Raw genomic sequence first — 22,754 nt, forward strand, 5'->3', positions numbered from 1 at the left:
TATCCTTCCTCTAGAACAGGGGTGGGCATGCTATAGCCCGAGAGTCAAATCTGTTCTGCGGCTAGTTGCAGAAAGAAGGTTTTGTTAGGACACAGCCATGCCCGTTCATTGATTATTAGGCTGCAAGGGTTAGCATGCAAAGTCTACAATATTTACTATCTGTTCTTTACAGAAAAAGTTTTCTGTCCCCTGCTCTAGAGATACTGAATAAGATCTTGCAAAGAACTCATAACTAAATTTCCCCCAATTGCAGAGAAATAAACCTGACCATCTTGCCACAGTATTGTATAAGTAGCATGGTAAAATTAACAGAAATTGGTGGCTTCTTAGAGAGATTGGGAAATTCTTTTTTTCCTCAACATCTTGGCAGCCTATCCAAAGACATAACAGGTGGAGTGGCAGATTGGGAAATTCTTTTTTTCCTCAACATCTTGGCAGCCTATCCAAAGACATAACAGGTGGAGTGGCACAAGTCTGCAGGTGCATCGCCGGCTCTGCTGTGGGTGGGATTGCTGCTTGCCCCTTCCCCCCCCCCCCCCGCCCCCACCCCACATACCCCCCAGTTTGCTAGGGCTGCCAGTCATGCAGATTATATGCCTTCCACTAGGTGACTCACAGTTTGCGTGATTGCTAACTCTTGGTTTAGAAAGACTCTTTAATCCTTTAAACTGTTAGATTTCCCCTTTTAGCAAAATAGAGTTGAAGATGAACTGGTAAGCACTTTCTTGGCCAGGGATGGGTGGCCCTCTTAGCCTGTGGAATAGTGTGGACTGATTCCTTCAGATGCTGGCGGGTCTCCTGTAGGTCTCGGCTCGCCAGATGCTTACCCTGGAGTTTTTCTGGACTTACCCTGTAGCTGCTGCCACTTTGTCTGTTGGTGTTCAGGGGAACATTGTGAGAATCTTTGCGAGAATATGGCCTTTGTGGGGCCTAGTTGGACCCTAGAGGGGTCTAGCTTTATGTTGGTTGAAGAGGGAGTGGTGTATATGCAGATATAGCTTTCAGAAAAGTAGAGTTTGACATATATTTCTCATAGTATGCCCAGCAAGAAAATTCAGATTTCTTGAAAAGTGATTTTAAGGTTTGGGAGTCTGTAAAGAATGAAGTATAAGGGTTTTACTTGTATGCCCCAGTATTTATGTCCACATGTGCAAAACCATGGCTGCCTAAGGACAACCAGAGCCTTGTGGAGCTCAGGGCCTGTCAGGATGACAGGCCTGTCTGGGGTCCTCGTGAGTGGTCGGAGGAGTGACTGTAGTCCTGACTCTAGCTTACTAGCCAGAAGGGGAAGCAATTTAAAAATATCATATAAGAGCTGCTGCCACCATGAGGATAAAGTGATTAATTGCAAATATTCAAGGGACTCTACATGACATTCGTGGGGAATATCACTCACCCCTGTCTAAAAGGCACCCATATTTCCATTTCACTTCAAGTCCTGTTTCAGGTCCCTATTACCTCATGCCAAGACAGATACAACAGCCTCCCAACTGGTTCGTTCCCTCCAGGTTATACCAGGCAGCACCACCAGATTAGACTTTCTGAGGAATCGCTGTATCATGTCCCTGTTTAGACCTTTGGTGATGTCTCATTGCCCAACAAATAATGTCATAACTTCCCATCCTGGCATTCAGAGCCCTGTAAAATCTGATTTCCACCTGTCTTTCCATGCTGTCCGCCGCACTCTGCAGCCCAGCCTTACCCTTCCCAAATGTGAGCCATTTTAACTCCTCCCTCTTCGGTATCTTCACTCACGTTGTCTCTCCTACTTAAAGCCCTTCCCTACCCCCTCTCCCTCCTGCCAGTCATTCTGTCAAAATCTCACCCATCCTTTGTGACGCAATTCCTTTTGTTCCTTTTCTAATTTGCCACCTTTAGTCATTAACCGACAGGGTGACCATTCTTCAGATTCCTGGGACAGTTAATTTTGTATGATTGATTATGTACTTATCTCACACTGCCCAGGGTTGTAAATATTTGCATGCCTGTTTCCTGTCCTTTAGTCAACTGTAAGCTCATCAAGGACAGGGTCAGATGCCTTGAACATCCTAGTATCTACTAGGCAGTCTATAAATACCTGTTGAGTAAATGCATGGGGGGTTGTTGAATAATGGAGGGATAGGTGGGAGGGAGAACACATTTGGCCCAGGCCAGAGGCTGTAGAAAGGGATTACTTGCACATCACGGGTAGATGTCTGCAGTCAAACCAGGGGGTGTGAGAGCAGCCCTGTCCTGGTGCTTCCATGGGAGCCCCCACTGACCGACATCGAGGAAAGAACACAGGAAGGTTGCCCCCCAGTGCTTTTTCACAGTAAGTTTGGTCTAAGGATTTTTCAATTCTGAGCAAGCCCTCTCTCTAGAGGTGACATGAATGTTATTTTACAGTGTTGAGATTATTCCAAGTGCTGTGTAGCACTTTAGTTGACAAAATTAAAGTATACTAAGTGTTTAGATGAAAAGGGTTGGGGGGGTAGCAAAAAAAAGGGAATTTATAACTAACAGTTTCATATGTCATTGTGCTGCTCTGATCATTTTTCCCTCCTCCACAGAACAATATGATACATCTTCAAAAACCCACACTAATTCTCAGCAGGGAACGTCGTAAGTAAAACGCTTTTGTTTATTAAAAGTTTATGATATAACATTGTAATTTTCCATGTAAATCTAGTGCTCAGATTTTCCCTCCTGCTTTCAAGTAATGACGTTCATAAAATACTGCTGCACTGTGAGGGAAGAAATGACCTACATTTACATTTGGATTAAGTTCTCCTGTTGAGGGTTTTGGCACTGCACTGCAGGAGAGTTTGCTGAGGGGTTTTCTCAAAAGAAAGGCATTTGAGCCATTATTTACATATTAACTGTGGAAAATAGAAGGTTTTAGTTTTATAAATTTTAGTCTTAAACAGCTTTTTAGCTTTTGGAAACGCATTTTGGGGGATGTGCACAATTTAAGATTTTCTGCCACTTTTTTGGCCTAGTTTTATCTAATAATGAGTCGTATTGCCCAGCTGTTCTTTATTAAGGCCAAGTAAGTCCAGATAGATTTTGGGTTTTTGGAACAGTTTAAACTACATAATAAAGATTTTCACATCAGCATTTTGACCCAATTTGTCATTTCTTGATGGTATTGAACTAATATTTCTTTTCATACAACTAGTGAGGGTTTTTAAGGACCAAGTGAGGTCCCTTTCTCTCCTTCAGTAGCTAGTCAGTTTCTAACGTGGAGTTGCTAGTCTCAGAGGACTTCAGGTTCAAGCTCCGGCTTTCCTGTTTTCTAGGCACAATATTTGTTCCATGTAATTGGAAGGGGGGATTGCTGTGTATTGAATATTTTGCAAACTGTGTAATTGAGGTAGAGAGGTTATTTTACGTCCTCTCCATGACTGAGTGCAGGGCTGGGTTGAATCATGTTCTCAAGTCCAGCTCCTTCATGCAGTGTGTTTTCATTTCTCCCTGGCAAAATAAGAAAATAAAACAATGTAGTAAGAGTTTTTTTAAAAGATGAATTTATTATAGTTTTAAAGATGGATTGTTGTATTTAATAAAAATCTGTATCATTCGTGGTACTGGCAGATGGTGAGTTGTTGCTTGGTTTTTTTTGTCCTTTATTAGAAAAAAATTAACCCTATGTCAGAGATCCTCTCCTTTTTTCTTTTCTGCCTTTTCTTTCCTTTTTTCCCTTTTTTTTTTTTTTTTTAAATTTGACTGGCTCCTGAATTCTGAAAGTCTAGAATCATGACTTAGATTACATTTGAAAAAGCTGGAGGTTTGTTAAGCTGGAAACGACAGATCCTAGGACCACGACTGGAGTACTTGGGTGGAAGCTCTGAAACTTCCCCAAGGTGTGTTTACACCTTATGCTCTTTGTAATGGGTGGTGGTAAAGTCCTTCAGACCATGAAAGTCACTGGCCAGTGTCTTTAGGGGCAGCGAGGGAGGGGGAATTGAAGAGCTGCATCCACCTTGGCAATAAGAATGGAGGGAGGAGCTTTCCAGGAGCAGAGTGGGTGGAGGCAGCTGTGTCCCTGGGCCTGTGGGTAGAGGAAGGAAGGCAGTTGGGTCTGATGCAGGCCTTAGAAGTATGTATTGATAAGTGCCAACATGAAATGTGCCTCCAGGAAAAAGGAATCACTTTTAGGGAGAGTGGATGAAAGCAGTGTCCCAATTAACTTGTGAAGTGCAGTCGTCATTTCAGTTGTAGCGTGGCACATCTCTTAGTGCTCTCAGGTTAATTTGATCTGGTGTCAGCGTTAGAGTTCTTTGATGTGCAGTTAAACTATGTGAGTGGCACATAGAGTGCCAGGGAGATAGTCTAATGCATTTTGAATCTCAGAAAAAAAAAAGTTAATTACGGGGTCATTTGTACTTTGGTTTTAAAAATCAATCTAGGTCTTAATGCTTTTTCTTTCAGAGCTACTAGTACTTGGGAATCCTTAGAAAAGTGGAGTAGCACATATGAAAGGAAAAAAAAAGAGGGGCCTAACCCTAGAGAATAAGCTTGGGAGGGTCTGTGTTAACTCTTACATCCGTCCAGATTTGGAGTGGGGAGTGTAAGCCAGGTGGTAGAAGGATGTAGGTGTGCAGGAAACATGTGCTGAATCCATTCCTTTTAATCACTCTCGTTCTCAAATGATGAATTCCTTCTGCCGGGCTCTGCAGGAAAGTGATTAGTTAAGCTGTCAGTGCTGTTTGCCCCTAAGTTTAGGGGAGGGGATGTTGGTTTAAGGGCTCCTGGCTTTGGAATCCTCTTCCTTTCCAAGGCTTAGATCTGTTGAGTTCTTAGGGCAAAGTACAAAGTATTTCCTTTTTCTATACAGTTATTATGTCCTTTATATAATTGTGGACAGTTCCCTTTCTGTGCAGTCAGATACAGTTTACTGGTGTCAGTGCTTTTTTGTCAGCCTCTCAAAAGGGATAATGTGTTAATATTTTAGAAACTGAGAAGCAGTTGGTGTAGGTATCCATGTGGCTAACTCCCTTTTCCCTTCCTGCCCCCTACTGTGAAATTGCCAAGTCCTTGCTAGAAGGAATCTTCCTTTATTTTTCTTGTTTTTGCCTCAGAAATCATCAGTACTTATTTAGACTAAGAGTCAGAGATCAACCATTACAGTAATCTGAAAATCTGATTGCTTATGCGGAAAGTTTCATTTGAAATGAGGGAAATATCTGGATGTGAAGGCTGGGGTTGGGATCGTTCTGCAAGTTCGATGAGAAGGAATGGTGCCAAGTTAATAAAGGCTGAGAAGAGTCTGATGAGTTTTTAAATGAGCCTGAATTTTCATCTTTTACTCAAAAACGTTACTGGTTTTTAAATATCTTGTAAAGAACTAAGGAAGACCCATTCTCTCAGTTTATTGTAATATAAAATTATCACGTCAGGACATGCATCAGCTGAAATGTCCGAGAATTAAGTCTGAAGAAATGGCTTACTTGTACCAGTTCACTAAATCATATTAAACCTAAGGAAATTCACAGTTCTTCAGCTCTCCTGAAAACAAGGAACAAACATTTGTGCTGGTCATTTATACATTGGTGGGTCTATATTAAACCTTCAGCATCACAGAATGTAAATAGAGGTCTTATTCTTAATAATAATTCTCAGACAACATGGATGGACATTGAGGGTATTATGCAGAGTGAAATAAGTCAGAGAGAGAAGGTCAAATACCGTATGATCTCCCTCATTAAGTAGTAGATAATAACAACAACAAACAAACACATAGAGGCAGAGATTGGATTGGTGGTTACCAGAGGGGAAGGCGGGGAGGGAGGAGGGCAAAAGGGCTAATTCGGCACATGTGTGTGGTGATGAGTTGTAATTAGTATTTGGGTGGTGAACATGATGTAATCATGCAGAAATAGAAGTATAATGATGTACACCTGAAATTTATACCATGTTATAAACCAATGTTACTGCAATAAACAAAAAATAAAAATAAGTAAATAAAGAAAGAAAGAAAAAAAATAATAATTCTCAGTACTCAATACCAGGCATTGCTAGAAAAGGATACAAGTGACTGAGAATCCAGGGTTATTGGTGTTCATAATAATTTTAGTAACCTAGATATATTAGGAAGTGTTTTGTTTTCAGGAGAAAAGGTAGAGGTGTAAAATGAAAGAGAATAGGGAATGTAGCTATTTTTTTTAAGTCAGTTCATGTTAGTCATGCTACGGAGAAATGAGAAATTGTAAGATTGTGTATTGAAGAATTTCTGTTCTTAAGTGAAAGCAAACAAAAAGAATCATTCTACGCAACATTTTAAAAAATCTGCTTATTTCAGAATTATAGTCACGAGGGCACATTAACCCAATACTTAGAAGATTTTGAAACTTGCAAATATGGAATCACCTCTTTTCCTCATCTGCTCTGTGCTATGACTAGTTCGTGGTAGAATGATAGTCTCTTGGAATAGTCAGTGTAATTCTTGGATGTCTGGCTTTAGTAGACAATACTCTACGATCTCTTGCAGGACAGTATTTGACCTAACATTGTATACAAGTTCATGCTGGAAACTTGCATAATGTTGAAGGGATATTCTGATGAGGCTATTTTAAATAATTATAAAAATACTACAAAGGTGCTGGAGGATCGTCCCCTCAAAGTACAGTCATGCATTGCTTAACAATAGGGATACATCCTAAGAAATGCATTGTTAGGTGATTTTGTCATCGTGCAAACATCATAGAGTGCACTTACACAAACTTAGATGGTACAGCCTCCTATACACCTACGCTGTATGGTACTAATCTTATGGGACCACTGTTGTATATGTGGTCTGTCATTGACTGAAACGTCGTTATGTGGAACATGACTATCTTCACCTTGGAGCTATACTTTCTCAAATGATACAGCCATGACTTGAACTACTTTGGGAGCACCCCTTCAGGATAATATGTACTACCATACTTGGTCTTAGGCCAAAGATCAAATAAAATGAACAAGAAGAATAGATTTATGAAGTGCCTATTGTATAATAGGTAAGTGTTAAGTGGATGAGTTTATGTTCTACAAAAGAAAAATCACTTTCATCATTCGTTAACATGCTTTTGACCCCAATTATATAAATATCATTCTCTGGGCTTGGCTCCAGGTGGCTTGGAGATATTTCCAAAAATTGCCTCCATTCACCCATTCAGTGCATAATTACTGAACACGTGCTGTGTGCCTGGTGCTGCTTTAGGTACTTGGGGAAACGGTGGCTAATAAGACAAAATTCTTGTCTTCCACATCTTGTAACTAAATATGGGTGGCATGTAATACGAACTAGATGATGTGATAGTGACAGCAAAGGCTTGTGGGAGGAGGTTTTTTGGGTGGTGGTGATACTTCTGGGAGGGAGGTCAGGAAAGGTCTCTCAGAGAAGGTGACATTTGATCTGGAGCCTGAATGATAGGAAGGCAGAGAATGCTTGCCACCTTTAAAGGGGCTTGATAGATTATGCTGCAGGCTCTGAAGGCATTTGAAAACATCAGGGAGTAATTCTTATTGGAAGTGTCTACTTTGAAGTGGTTCATTTGCATATGCAATACATGGTTTTAAGGGAGCCCTTCAGGGTACCTTTAAGTCTCACTTTTAATCATTACTGATAATTTACTGCAATAAGTGACCCTAGACTAATTTAGACATGGATTAAAAGATTGAATAAGATATGTTTTAATTCACTAAGAATCTATTAGCCCTAAATGCAGTTTGTACATTCCACCCACTCTGGGATGCTGGGCTATTAAACCAGCAAGATGTGGTCTACTTCCACAAGAAATCTCCCTCTCTCACTTGCTCTCACCCAACCTATAAAGGCCTCCAAGGCCTTCCATAACCTACCTCTCTACCTCCTCCCTTCACACACAAGTACACTTGCCGTCCTGGCCACATTGGTCTCTGCTATGTTCTGTGTCTCGATTACTCTACCCCAGTTCCTGCATTGTGTTCCCTCCTCCTCTCAGGTCTCTTGGATGTCATCCCTTACCAGTGCAGTCTTCCCCAACTACCCATGTAGAAGAACAACCCACACCCATCCTTTCTTCTACGCTTTTTTTCCCTTCTATAGGCTTCTTACCCATTGAGAAAGTATATATTTTAGTTGTTCTATTTCCCTCCTCTAGACTGTAAGTGCACAAGAGCAGGGATTTCTGTCTGCTTAGTTGTATCTGTAGAGCCTAGAGCAGGGCCTGTCACATGAAGTAAGTACTCAGAGTGAATGCGGAAGGAAAAAACTTACACATAAACTTAAGTACCTATAAGCAGTATTTGATAGACATATGATTTTCAGGAATAATTTATCTAGATTTTGTTTCTAGTGTCCAATGTATCAGTCTTATGGTAGTATCTTATTTGTCATACATAATGATTTAATCTTATTTATTAACTTCAAATTTTCTCTCATATGTGCTCTGGTGATTTTTCTCAACTCTTATTTGACCTCAGATAATCTTCACTTCATCCATGGAGTTTAAATAATGTTTTTTTTACCTCCGGCAACAATTTTTACCTTATCAACCAGAAGTTCACTTCCTATGGTAAATCATGTACTGAGTCACTTTGCCCTCTGTTTTGTTAGTCCATAATCTCCTATAGACAGTCTCTTCATGATTTTGAGTTCTGCCAACTACCTCACTGTTTGGAGAGTTCCCCTTAAACAGTTGGCCCTCCATATCCATGCGTTACACATCCTCAGATTCAACCAGCTGTGGATTGAAAGGCCTACAATGTTTGTGTCTGTACTGAACATGTACAAACTTTTTTTCTTGTTATTATTCCTTAAACAATACAGTAAAGCAACTATTTACGTAGTATTTACATTGTACTAAATATTATAAGTGATCTAGAGATGATTTAAAGTATAGGGGAGGATGTGTGTAGGTTATATGCAAATACTACACTATTTTATATAAAAGACTTGAACGTCTGCAGATCTGGGTATCTTGGGGGGGAGGGGGAGTCCTGGAACCAGCCCCTCACCACCCCCACCCCACCCCCACCCCCACATACACAGATACCAAGGGACTACTGTGTGTTGTGTCACAACTGCTTAAGGTCTGCTTTTGCATTTTCTCATTTGTTGTATGTGGAGACCTCTTCAATAATTGGTAACCTCTCATCATCTCTTAGAAAGGCTTTGCAGTCCTTATTTTTGCCCTTTATCAAAAAAGTAATCAAAACCTGATCTAATTTAAGTTTTGAGAATTGTGTGTCTGCGTTGGAGCCCAATCTCTTTCTTTTTCCCTGCACTCCATCGCCCATTCTGTCCCCAAATTAGTTTTAAGTTTGTAAGATAGTGCAAGTTTACACATTATCACATGCTTATTAGTGGTTTCTGAAAAGTGTTACTTGACTTGCCATTTTAAGCACACCTAATACAAGGGTTGTGACTTATTAATTGCAAATAGCTACTGTGAGCTTGCCTCTGCTTGCTTTTTCCCAAATAAAATGTATGGCCTTATCATAGGAAATGTTAAGCCCAGATATCAGTGTATTTGAATAGTTTTTGGGTTCTGAATTGAGATGTTACAGGATATTGGCAGTGAAAGCTTTGAGCAAGCCCAGTTTGAAGGAATGAAAAAGGAATAAAGGCTTGTCTTGTGTGTCTTCACACAGTGACAGTTGGACTCTGAGTCACTGAAGTCTGCCTGCTGGAACCTGTACTCGGCTCTTGAAGCTTTGCAGAACAGCTGCCTGAAGAATGCATTAGTACAAAGGGGTTTGAGGATTGTTTGTGACTTTTAAGTAAAAAGTTTACCTAACCAATAATGTAAAATGTGGTTAAACCTGCGTGGTAGTTCAAAGAGTTGCTTTACCTGAGCATTTGGCTTCTTTTGAACGGTGCCAAGGTAGGCCATATGGTGCCATATGCTTTGAAATAGCTGGTTTGCCTTGGAGTTTGGAAATGAGTTATTTGACCAGTTTAAAAAGTATATAAGGTTTAAAATTCATTTATTTGTGTAAGGGAAAAATAGTATATCCATTTTATTCCAACAGGATAGTTATTGTTTTGTTTTAAATCGAAGTCTCCCTCAGTGGGCTCTCGAACCTAGACTCCATCAGTTAGGTTTTCTAACCATTGTGTCCTATATTGACTAGAGTGGGGGGATCATATCAGATCGAACGGCTTCTGCATCCCAGCTCCAGCCCGTAGCAGCTTCATGATCTTAGGCAAGTGAGGTGGCCATTTTGAGCCCATTTCTTCATCCTTGGAATGTGACGGGATGATCAGAGCCAGCGCACGGGGTTGTGAGGCAAGACAGTGCCTGTGAGTGGGCACAGCTATGTGGTACTGTGACTGACTCAGCAAAAGGGGTGCTATTCATTCAGCCAGCTTTTTAGGGTACCTGCTAGGTTCGTTCTAGATACAGAAGAATTCAAGGTGAAAATGACTTGATCCTGGCCCAGAAAATCTTACAGTTGACTTCATCCCTTGGGCCTTATATTCTCTTCACCTAGGTTTTATTGGTATGAATGAGACTGGGTCTAAGAGATTGGATTCTCTTTTAGTGGGTGCAAAGGTGCTCACCCAGACTTGCTGTAATTAATGTTGTCCTCCTTCACATTCAAGGACCAGTTCTTCCACATGTAATATGTGAAGTATAGTATAGCGTGGTATAGTAATGTGCTTGGCATCAAGTATAATTGTTTGTGGGACAAGTAGGGGATTTTAGTAGCTGATTCCTTTAAATTTTTTCCCTTATTTCTAAAAATAAAACCTTTTCCTGTCGTCAGGTTACATTTTTCCCAACTATATAGAGTTTTCTTTTTTTTTTTTTTTTAAATATTTATTTATTTAGAGTGTGTGTGTGTGTGTGTGTGTGTGTGTGTGTGGAAGATCAGCCCTGAGCTAATATCCATGCCAATCCTCCTCTTTTTGCTGAGGAAGACTGGCCCTGAGCTAACATCCGTGCCCATCTTCCTCCACTTTATATGGGACGCCGCCACAGCATGGCCCGACAAGCAGTGTGTCAGCGCACGCCCGGGATCCGAACCTGGGCCATCAGCAGCGGAGCGCACGCACTTAACCGCTATACCATGGGGCTGGCCCAAGAGTTTTCTTTTTTAATCACAATGGCATTTGTGATTAATTTTCTATATTAACAAAACTTAGTTACGGTTTTTAAGTAACCTTTTTTCTTAATAGAGGTACAATACATATTTGTTATCAAAAACTTTAGAAAATATCTTTCTTTTCCCCACTAATAGCATGCTGGTTTATGTTGAGCTACCCATCTCTGGTGATAAAATGAACCATGGTTTTTGGAAGATTCTGTGGTTACTGCTGGCTGCGTTGGCAGATAGACAATACGCTATGCCTGCTGGTTCTCATGTCAAATAAATTGTACCCATGAGTTTCGATGAAATGAAGTAACCATGTGTAAGTCCCTGGGACATGCTATGTAAGTGATAGATTTTGTTTGACCCTATTGGTATATCATTTCTTTTTGAGTGAATGTTTCTTTGGAAATATCTTTAGTAATCTTCTTTCAGAGCTCACTGTCCCTCAATTCTTTATATCCTGAATAAGTTTTGTACTTGCAGGCTGATTTTGTTATTGTCTACCTAACTCTCTGAAGGGGAAATTTTCAGAATTTGGGACAGCATTTTTATAGTCCCTTTTTATTCCCTAAGAGCAAGTAGAGCTAAAAGTTAGAAAATAAACTTTCTGACTTACTTTAGGAGAGTATATTCATGGAAGCTAGGCATTCAGTAGTTAGGCAAACAACTTGGAGGGTATTTAGTCCTCTGCTTGCAATAGGAAGCATGGTTGAATTACATGATCATTGATGTTTCAGGAAATTACAGCAAATCAATTTTATACAAAACGAACCCAATGACTAAGAAACAAAGAGGTCCATTTGCTGTGGTCTTGTTGTTAGTGGTTAATACTGAATACACTTGGCCAGATTTTTTTTTCTGGTTGTATTATACCTAACATTTATTCCAAAGATACATCTTTTATCTTTTGCTTGTGTGTACCCCAGCCAAGCCACCATTTAGCAGTAAACCTGTTGAGTGACTTTTTCTTGTATAGCATTATGATTGCTTCTTCCAAGTCCTACATCTGGATGCTGTGTTTTCTAGCCTTGCTAAAATATGAATTCAGCTTCCCTTAGGTAAATATTGAGCAAGATCTGCATTTACAAGTAGCTTTCAGTTTTCATAATTTTTAGAAACTTATCACAAGATGTTGTTAGTAAATTTGTTGGTGAAAATAATTCCTTGGCAGAATTACAACATTGCACATAGGCAGTCATTATGAAAGAGCTAAGTTTTATCATTTATTTTCATTAGGAGATATAGTGATTTTTACAAAGGATTCTCAAAGTAATCATGGCTGCTTACTTCAATGGCAGGTGGTGGGTTTGCAGTAAAAATTGTTGGTCAGATTATTGAAGAGGTATTTTTAGAAATACTGAAGGATTGTAACTTCTAATATCATTTGCTTTTTGGAGCGTCAGTAATACTCAACCAGATTTTTTTTTTCTTCTCACAACATTTCCTCAAATAGTCGTGCTCATAAATTTTGGGGGAAATGGGAGGGAGCAATTACTGATTCATTCCTTTGATATTTAATTATCTCCATGGAAGAAGGTAAAGGGGAAGAGACAGGATAGGGGCTAAGACTTGAGTATACTCTACATGTACAGATTGGAAAATGTTTGCTTTTAATATTTAGGTTCATCATAAACCAGAATGCCTAGAGATAAGTATTAATATAACTTTGAGGAGGTAAACTGAGTTTTTGTTTTTTTTTTTCCCCCTAGGAGGAAGTGATATGTTTTAGGTTTCTTATCTACATTTCCCTTTTAAAAATAATATATATGAACACATTTGAGAAAATTTGACAATCTAGAGAAGCAGAAAATGTTAAAAGCTATATCAACCATATAAACTGAGTTTTTATTTTCACCATAGTGATAGCAGTAAGGTTAAACATATTTTCTAGACACAATATTATTTGTATTACTACCCTTTTCACTGATTAGTGTTCAAGCAGACAAAAGAGAATGTTTTTTTGTGTGTGAAAAATAAAGTTCAGTATTAATAATGACCTTTGGACAAAACTGTAAAATAACTGTTTGCACTACTTGGTGACAGTTGCCTTGATAGCTTCATACATCTCACTCTGTATTGTATTCATATAGAGCACTTTTTAAGTGCCTGTTCCAAAGGCACTTTGGAATACTTTACAAATATTCATCCACTATTAGCACATTTAATGGTTAATCATTTATTCTAGTTGTTAGAGACTATAGAAGAAAATATTTTGTGTGTGTTGTGTATATTTTCTCTGTCTTTCTTTTTTTTGTTGTTGGTGGTGGTGTTTGTTTGTGTGGACCTAAGAACTTGAGTCTCAGGGCTGGTAACAGATCCTTGTCTTGTGGTAGTTCTGCTTTTCATGCTTAGAATGTGTGAAAGGTACAGTTTTGAGATGGTAAGGAGGTTGGACTGAACTAGTTTCTGTGTTATAACTGTAAAACTTACATTTCCAGGAAAATAAAGCATTTGATAAATAAATAAAACTTATGCCTATCTCATCCCTCTTTTGTATCATTAAACATGTTTTCTATTTATATGCTAAAAGAAGTTATTAGAAATTATTTTAAATTCTCCAACATCTCTGTCTCTGCCCATTCCAGCATGCTGGAAGATGACCTTCAGCTCAGCGACAGTGAGGGTAGTGACAACGAACAAGTAAGTGTTGTACGCCTCATGATAGCAGGAAGCCTTTTAAATCCGTCTAACGTTTCTGAGCTGCTTATCCTAACCTGTTTTTTGTTCTTTCCTGGTCCTTCTTCCCCTTACTGTGAATGCTTAGGCCCCAGAGAAGCCTCCTTCCGCATCTGCACCTCCAAGGTACCGTGTGCGGGTTTCTCCCCATCTGTACAAAATGTTTGCTTTTTTTTTTTTTTTTTTTTTACCAAATGGGAAAAATACACCTTATTTTGTGCTTTCATAGCTTCTTCACGGGGGAAGGAGATGGAGGATCACAGTTGAAAGAAAGTACCTGTTTCATATTTTAGAAGCTTAAATCAGCCGTAGAGAGTTTGTTAACTCTGTAAAAGAGTCCCTGCCCCCACCTGAATCCTCAGTTTGTATGTTTAAAATTTTTGAGAGTTTAAAAATAAGCTTAAATCACTTTCATCAGTATAATGTAAACAGTATTTGAAAAGTTATGCTGAAGACCCCAATGTTTTTGTGAAAGTGACGGGTTTGCTGTGTTTTCAGAAATCATAAAGCTGAATTATTTCCGGAAATTGTTTCCCATAGTGCCCGTTTTCTTAGTTGTATGAATTTTCTAATTCGTTCAGCTGCTTTTAAAAATGACCTGCAGAACATTTTAGTGTGATGGAAAATGGCACTGTTTTTACTTCGTAGACAGTTAACCATATTTTAGAAAATGTGATGCTTTAATTTTTGGAAATGGGAACTATCTGAACTACCTTGATAATATTTTCCTCTGGTACTGAATTTAGTGATTTAATATGCCAATACCGCCTTCCGTGGACAAAGAGTTAAGTTACACTGTAGCTGTTTTACTCCCTTGAGATGTGGTCATCCATTCTGAGACAAGCTCAGCAATAAAATCTTCCGTCTCCTACAGGTGATGTTATAGTTAAGATGGAGAAAGATCGTGTAATTATGTGAGGTCTTAGGGATTCATAAGCTCTGCTTATTTATTTATATCCCATTTTCTTCAGTAATTTCTAGAGGCTGATAACTCATAAAATATGACAAACTAGTCTAACTTAAAAGTGGAGGAAAAGAAAAAGCAAGGTGGGGATAAATTAGAGGCAGGAATAACATTGAAGTTGTGTCTTATTGTGATTGTTACTGGCTTAAACTCTTCAGCCCCCAGTGTGAAAGGATCACAATCTTGACACAGCAGTTCATATGAGGAAATTGTCATAGCATAGTGTTTGTGTTAAAATTACCTCAACTAGTGATTTCTTATCTAATAATTTTTGTTATTCTGCGTATTCTAATATAATAATAATTTTATTAAATGTATTGTTTTGAAAATATTCTGGATAGATTTGGAGGCTTTAAAGGTTATAGTTACTGATTTACTGCTTTGGCCAATACCCTGTAGGGCAAGGTTTTAAGATATGCTTTGAAATTCTGTATGTGTCCAGCAGGGGGACCCGGATGTGTTTTCTCACTGGCCTAGAGTTAATGTCCTTCTCTTAAAACTCACAGTAGTTAATCTCTACGTCAGCTGATATTTGGGGATGATCCTAAGCCACTCATAAAGAATGGCCCCTTTTATAATTATGCCCAAGAAGTGTGAGTGTATTGCCTTTGAGGTCACTTTCCAAAGGAACACCATTAATATTCAGTAGTCTTTGGCTACCAGACGGTTAGTTCTCATATAGAGTATAGAGGGAGATTTCAACGTATTGGCTTTTCCTCTAAAAATTAACTTCTTTAGGTTATATACAGGAAGGGTCAGCAGAATTAAAGGGTCAGAAAGTAAATATTTTAGGCTTGGTGGGCTGCATAGTCTTTGTTGCCACTACTCAACCCTGCTTTTGTTGTGTAAAAGCAGATATAGACAATACATAAAATAATGTGTGTGGATGTGTTCCAATAAAACTTTATTTAGAAAAACAGGCAGCCAGCCCAGGCCGTGGTTCACCAACCCCTGAAATAAAGCACCCAGCATCTAACTTAAATTTTGTGTAGCTTGAAATGTTCTTTAGAAGCAAAATTCCACAGGCTTCTCTTTTGGGCAGTTATCTGGTGAGCTGTTTTAAGGGTTTTTTTGCTGCTTTTTGAGTCACTGTGGGCTTTTCTCTGAACGGATGATATGGTAATTTAGTAATATTAAGTATTATCGAGGCCCTTCCTTTCGAGTAGCAGAAAAATGGGCAAAGAGGGAAATGGGTAAAGAGGGAAGAAATCCACCTTGTGTGGTGACTTCTGATTCCCTCGTTCGGTTGCTTTGCAGTGCTCCACAGTCGCTTCCAGAAGCCGCGGCCTCAGCACATTCCAGCAGTGCGGAGTCAGAGAGCACCAGTGACTCAGACAGCTCCTCGGACTCGGAGAGCGAGAGCAGCTCAAGTGACAGTGAAGAGAATGAGCCCCTAGAAACTCCGGCTCCTGAGGTACTGTGTCCCCTTCAGGAGGCGATCTAAAATGGCAGCATTCTGTCTTTTGGGGCTAGAGTCTACTGTGGACCAGCACTGACCGTGGGACTGAGTGGTTCTGTCCCACGGAGCAGCGCCTTCCTGCTCCTTGGCTGTGTGCAGCCAGCTGTTTACTTATTTCTTACCAAACATTTGGTGATGGACGTTTGGGAGAAGTGTCTTCTCTCTCCTGTTTAAAATGATGGCTTCCTCTCTGTCGCTGCTGGTGTTGTTTTGAAGACGCTGTAAGAATGTTTGCACACCGTTTTCTTTTCCCTTCTTTTGAAAAAGAAAACTCGTTTTCAGTAGGCTGCTGTTTTAATATTAATGAGAATTTTTTTTGAAATTTCAGGAATGCATGAATTAAGGAAATCAAAAGGAGACAGCCTGATTTAGCAAAGGGCAGGAACGTGAACCAGAAATAAGTTATCACAGGTTCTATTTTTGAATCACTAGAAGCCACGCGTTAAATTGATGGCGAAATGATTTTGCCAGGGCTGTGCTTCTTGCTGCCTCTGCCCCATGTGAATCAGGGATAATGGTGTTTGCCTGTCACCCACCCTTGGGAGATGTTGTAAAGATAAACAGATGAGACTGAAAATCTCAAGCACTAAATTTATCTAGAGGATTGATGCTATTTACTGGATTGTTGAACACAAGAAATTTGTAACAACTAACAAGGTTGCCAGATGCCCTCAAAACTTGGAGTAGCGATGTAAAAATTATGCTGGGGAAGGATTCATAGTGAAAAGGGAAGGCACTTTTCGTGAACTGGACCAGCTTGTATAGAGAAAATTATTCTGCATATTTCAGATGGGAATCCCAGCAAAGGATGCTTTCTGATTAAGAAAGCATTGAACTTTTCCGTGTTTGTCTCTGCTGTTTAGAAAGCAGGGCAGTTCCACCAGAGCATTGACAGAATCCATCTGGAGATCATGTAGTGAGACTTAAGAGCCAAGGCTGAGGACAAGGGAGGCTGAGAAAATAACTGAGTGTCATTTTTTGTTAGATATGAATTAACCAGACTAAGTGCTTAATAAATATTTTTTGGAGTGAATAAACATGGGTCAGCATTAACTGCACTTGCAGTGCCTTACAGATTTTAGAATCTACTCTGTGTGTTTCTGGGGGCTCTCTGTTTTCTTGTTTTCCTCTGTTTCCTTGTATGATACTAATTGCTGTTGAAATAATTTTCCTATGCCTCAGAGAAAACGATATTGAATACATTCTGCAGACAAATTGTGTGATTGTTCTCACTGTTAGTGTTTATAAGACTTTGCTTTATGTCTTACCTTTTTCAGTAAGAAAAGTGCATGCTTGTTTGGTTACTGATACATGGAAGAGAATTCAATTAAATATTAAAATTCAATTCAAATAAAAGTAAAACAGCACAAATTTGGCTGACTAATTGAAACTTGAAAGAAAAACTTACTCTGCTGCTGGTATTAATGAAACAGTTATATCTTGTTGCTCAAGAGGTTACTGTAATAGATTTAGAGACTCTTAGATGAAAAATGTTCCCATCCTACTTTATTTTTTTAAATCGCCTTACTAAATAAGCTTATATTTGTACGTTTGTGTCAGTGTGCAAATCTAGACTTGGGTATGGTTTGTATGTTATGTACTGAGGCTTGACTTCCCCAGAAATATTTTGTCTCTGTCTAGATTTTAAACCTTTAATTTTCCCCAGAGTATTTAACTACTTTCCTTTTAAAATAAATACTTGTCTTATTATAAATCTCCTGTGTGTGCTGAGAGTAACATGAATTCCATAAGAGATCATAGTTACTAGTTTTAATTTTCTCACCCTTTTCTTTATTTGATGTTTTGTGTGTGTGTGAGGAAGATTGGCCCTAAGTTAACATCTGTGCTCATCTTCTTCTATCTTGTATGTGGGACGCTGCCACAGCATGGCTTGATGAGCGGTGCGTAGGTCCGAGCCCAGGATCTGAACCTGCAAACCCTGGGCCGCTGAAGCAGAGCACATAAACTTAATTACTACGCCACTGGCCTGGCCCCCTTTGATTTTTAATGCTGAGAAATTTGCTTTTTATGGCTCCATTTTAAATTCGTTTGACAAAGTAGTCCAGTGATCTTCAAGAGATGTGGAAGGTTATGTGCATGCCAGTAGGCTGGTGGTGAACTAGGGGAAAAGCGGCTTTCAGTGTCTGCTTTATAGTGTGAATCAAAATGTAAATCTCAGCTTTTCAAAATATATGACACATCACCTTTTTACTGCTTAAGTAAAGTTCAGAAAAAAATGATTCTGTTCTTGGTTATTCAGGAATCTGCTTAGTTTTCTGAACTATTCATTGTCTGGTTCTTTGGTAGTAAAATTCCTTGGTTGATTGACTGTTAGGCTCTTGGTACTTTTTCATAAATTATTTGATTTAACCTTCCATCAACCCGAGAAGGTTGGTAGTGTGGGAGAGGAAGAAATTTTTCTCTACCCTTCTTGGTTCCTCTGGCTGGTCTAAGAATTAAATTGCTTATCACCCTCTCTTCCAACAGACCCTGCAGCAGGCAGAGATCTGGGAGCCTGATGGGCTAAGAACTCTTACCTTCTGCTAGTGCTTGTCAGATGTCCCAGGATCTCTCAGCTGCAGCAGCCTTGGAGGGAGTAGAGTCCAGCCAGGGAAGTTTATCCTGCTGATGATGCCAACTGTGGGGGAGGAAGAAATTTTCCTCTGCCCTTCTAGGTTCTTCTGGCTGGTCAAAGAATTAAATTGACATGCGACAGATTAACAAGAGAAAATCAAATTTAATTGCACATGTATGGCAACCCCACATACATGAGAGAGTCAGAGACCCCACATACATGAGAAGTTCAGAGACAGAAAGGTAAAATGAGGTATATATGACATCTTGAGCTAAAAAATGGGATAGGAGCATGGGGCTTCAGAGGGAAGGGGGGTAATTCACAGGACAATGAGAAGAGCAGATGTTCAGTAGTTAGAGGTTTGCCCTGCCATACAGATCGGTCATAAAAATGGTGTTTCTGGTAATAACTCTTGTTATAGACAAGGTCCCCATTTAAATTCTTTAAGGGAGACATAAAAGTTTATCTTGAGCCAGCAGGGTCTCCATTGCCTTTAGCTCAAAATATTCCACACGCCAAAGTGGAAATCTTGGGGAAGGCTGTTCTGAACCCCTTTGGTAGGTTTCTTTTCGCCTGTAAGGAAGTAGCAGCCCTGAGATTCAAACCCATAGGCCATGTAACTCGGAATCCTTTGTTTTCTACTACAACGTGCTACTTTTCTCCTTTCTTCTTTTTTCTCTTTTAATTTTTAGACTCATCCTCTTTCACAACTATGATGTTTTACTAAAAGAAAAATAGTGCATAACTCAAAACTTTTCATTAAAAATCATAATTCATTCTAAAATACTGAACTTGTACCAATTTGAGAAGTTAGGAAAGGTAAAGGGACATATCGTTAAACCTTTATTAAAACACTTAGTGAGGGCCGGCCCCTTGGCATAGTGGTTAAGTGTGTGCGCTCCGCTGCTGGTGGCCAGGGTTCGGATCCCAGGTGTGCACTGATGTACCACTTGTCAGGCCATGCTGTGGCGGCGTCCCATATAAAGTGGAAGAAGTTGGGCACAGATTTAGCCCAGGGCCAGTCTTCCTCAGCAAAAAAAAAAAAAAAAAAAAAGGAGGATTGGCATGGATGTTAGCTCAGGGCTGATCTTCCTCACCAAAAAAAAAAAAAACTTAATGAAAATGAATCGTGTTTTTTCACTTGCAATGTGCAGTGCTTGGTTTGCACCCGCACTGGGATGCAGGGGGCAGGGTGTCAGGGAAGGCAGAGGAAGAAATGCAAGTCCAAACCTTGATCCTGTCCAGCACTTGCACTCATTTTAAATTTTTTTTTTTGCTGTGGAAGATTTGCCCTGAGCCGACATCTGTGCCAGTCTTCCTCTATTTTATATGTGGGTTGCTGCCACAGCATGACGACCGACGAGTGGTGTAGGTCGGTACCCGAGAACCAAACCCAGGCCACCCAAGTGGAGTGCGCTGAACTTAACCAGTAGGCCACAGGGCTGGCCCCAAAATATTTTTAATCAATCCTTTGTGTAAAAGTTTCCCCTATCCCAATGCCTGCATAATATCTGACCTTAAAGGAATTTTATCCATTTTACATCTTTACAGTGGGTATGCTAGAAGCATTGCTCCTACCCTCTCCCCTTGTCTGGGCACACCAACTCAATACCCTGCAATTGGGCCATACACCTCCCTTCTGGACATTTTTAGGACTGCAGTGGAAGAAAATGTGTTTTATTTCTGTAACCAGGACATTCCTTTAGGGACCGCTAAATGTATCTTACACTGCCCTGTTTTGGGGTGGGGGTGGGGTGGGGTGGGGTGGGGAAGCAGATGTTATCTATACCGGGAATGACTTTCGTGTTTGGTTCCTGCATAAATACTCTTCTGTGGAGCATGTCAGTGATGGGAGGGCGGAGGTAAACATGGCCCTGGTGAGAGAGATCCATACCTTTCTTGAGAAAGGGCTTTTGAAGGGTTTGGTTCCTGAGGTGGTTGGCAAGTGATACATTCTAGTGCCTTGTCCCCCAGTCAATTAATCACTAGTATTACCACACCCTCAAGTCTTTGCAGGAAATAATGTTTGACAAGTAGGTATTGTCTGCTAATCTTTTCTTTGCCCTTAACAATCATCCTGTCTTGTGAGAACATTGAATACCGTTTTAGATTACCTCTGACAAAATGCCTGGCACGTCAGAGTGATTTCCTTCTCCCCTCCCTCCCTCCTCTGAAGTTCCAATGAGAGCATGGGCATGGGGTTGATGTAAGTGAAGGGAGCTATAAAGGAGATAGGTTGTCTTAGGCAGCAATATGGGGTAGGCAGAAAAAACTGAATTCTGCAGCTCTCTTTCTGGCTGAAGTATGATCCTACCTGGTTCCTTAAAGTTCCTCTTAGTTCTATTCTGTTACAATCACACTAAGCCCAAACTACCTACCTGGTCATTTTATTACCTAACCTTTTCTTGGCCAAAAAGCCTTTACGTTATATCCACATATCTTGCATGTATTAAGTTTGCATGTTTTATAGAGTTGAATTATTTGGGATCTTCCATTTGGGAAAATTGTTAGCAATCTTCCCCATAAAATATCCACCTACTGCAGTGATTTCCTTACCCATATTCTAATCAGTTAAATCCCATGTGGACTATCTTTCAATTAACTTCCTGGTGCATTGTGTATATGATTTACTCATTCATACAAACCACCTGTCAGAATGGATCTTAAACACATGTAGCATGTAAGCATGTAGCATGTGAAGGGCAGTGATATATATAAAAATATATGATCATTGTTTACTCTATGAGACACTAATATTTTTCTATATGGCATAAAACTTACAGGTATAGTAATATACCTACAGGAATGCTCAAGTATCTCATGTGTACCACTGTATGCAAGACATAACAGTAGCATTTGGAGATAGAACCATCTCTATCATTCTGTTTATAAGATCTAGTAGCCTAGTTGGAGAGAGATGGTGGGATGCATCAATAGTCAGCAACAAAGATTTAAACAGTTAAGATAACAGAAGTTAAGAACTTCTGTTTATTTGAAAAATCAGTTGTACAGATAATCAGTGTAGGGGCCGGCCCAGTGGCGCAAGCGTTTAAGTGCGTGCACTCTGCTGAGGAGGCCCGGGGTTCGCCGGTTCAGATCCCGGGCGTGCACCGACGCACTGCCTGGCAGGCCATGCTGTGGCGGCGTCCCATATAAAGTGGAGGAAGATGGGCACAGACGTTAGCCCAGGGCCAGTCTTCCTCAGCAAAAAAAAAAAAGATGAAGATTGGCAGATGTTAGCACAGGGCTGCTTTCCTCACAGATAATCAGTGTAATCTTGCTGCTCTTAATTGTGTGCTCTGGAGCCTCCTTATGTTTCTTAGAAAAATAGGTGTTATTTCAGACCAGATTGCCTGTAACAAGAGATTTAATGTTTGATTTTTAAAGAATTCAAGTGGTACTAATGCTTGGCTAATGTGACCTCACTTGACTCTTTTTACCAAGGTATAAAATTTGAAAATCACATCACAGATATATACATATATCTGTGATACACTGAAAAACCTCATCATGTATAAATGTTTATAATGTTTTTAAGTAGATAAAAGAAATGAAGTCTTGAACAAATTCATTTTCAATGGAAAAGTATGTCAAAAAAGGATAAAGCACGAAACCCATCGGTAATCACTAAGACTTAGTTTACTCATTAGCCTTTTTCTGAAAATCCTTGATGAAAGGATTCTTTTTATTCATTTCTCCCTGTTATTTTCTGATAGAATAGTTTACAAGCCATAATGTGTCAGTTCTGTTTGAATTATACTGTAATTACCCTTAGAGCAAGCTATTTATGTTACAAAGATTTCTCTGCAGTTGTCAGTGGGCTACAGTGGTGAATATCTAATGGTTTGTTATTAGTCGATATCTGCTACAGCAAAATTCCTGTAGCACAAAAACAAATGGGAAGATTGTTTTAAGAGTTGTTATAGAATTTGACCTGTAATTCGAGGGAGATAAAAAGGACCTGAATAATTAGGTTGGGAAGGATTGCGTCTCACCCACAGTCCTGTAGGATGGTGTGACTAACACAAAAGAGAAATTTA

The 22,754-nt window shown here is 39.6% G+C and overlaps 1 protein-coding gene across 1 annotated transcript in view; it reads left to right on the forward strand.

Moving 5' to 3' along the window:
- AFF1 (ALF transcription elongation factor 1) overlaps window positions 1-22,754 on the forward strand; it is a 167,984-nt gene that overhangs the window by 121,782 nt on the left and 23,448 nt on the right. The window contains 4 exon segments of the mRNA XM_058547459.1: window positions 2,550-2,601; window positions 13,626-13,680; window positions 13,805-13,842; window positions 15,938-16,094. Coding sequence (XP_058403442.1) covers window positions 2,550-2,601; window positions 13,626-13,680; window positions 13,805-13,842; window positions 15,938-16,094 — 302 coding nt within the window.

The sequence above is a fragment of the Diceros bicornis genome, chromosome 8, assembly GCF_020826845.1.
Source record: "Diceros bicornis minor isolate mBicDic1 chromosome 8, mDicBic1.mat.cur, whole genome shotgun sequence".
NCBI lineage: Eukaryota > Metazoa > Chordata > Mammalia > Perissodactyla > Rhinocerotidae > Diceros > Diceros bicornis.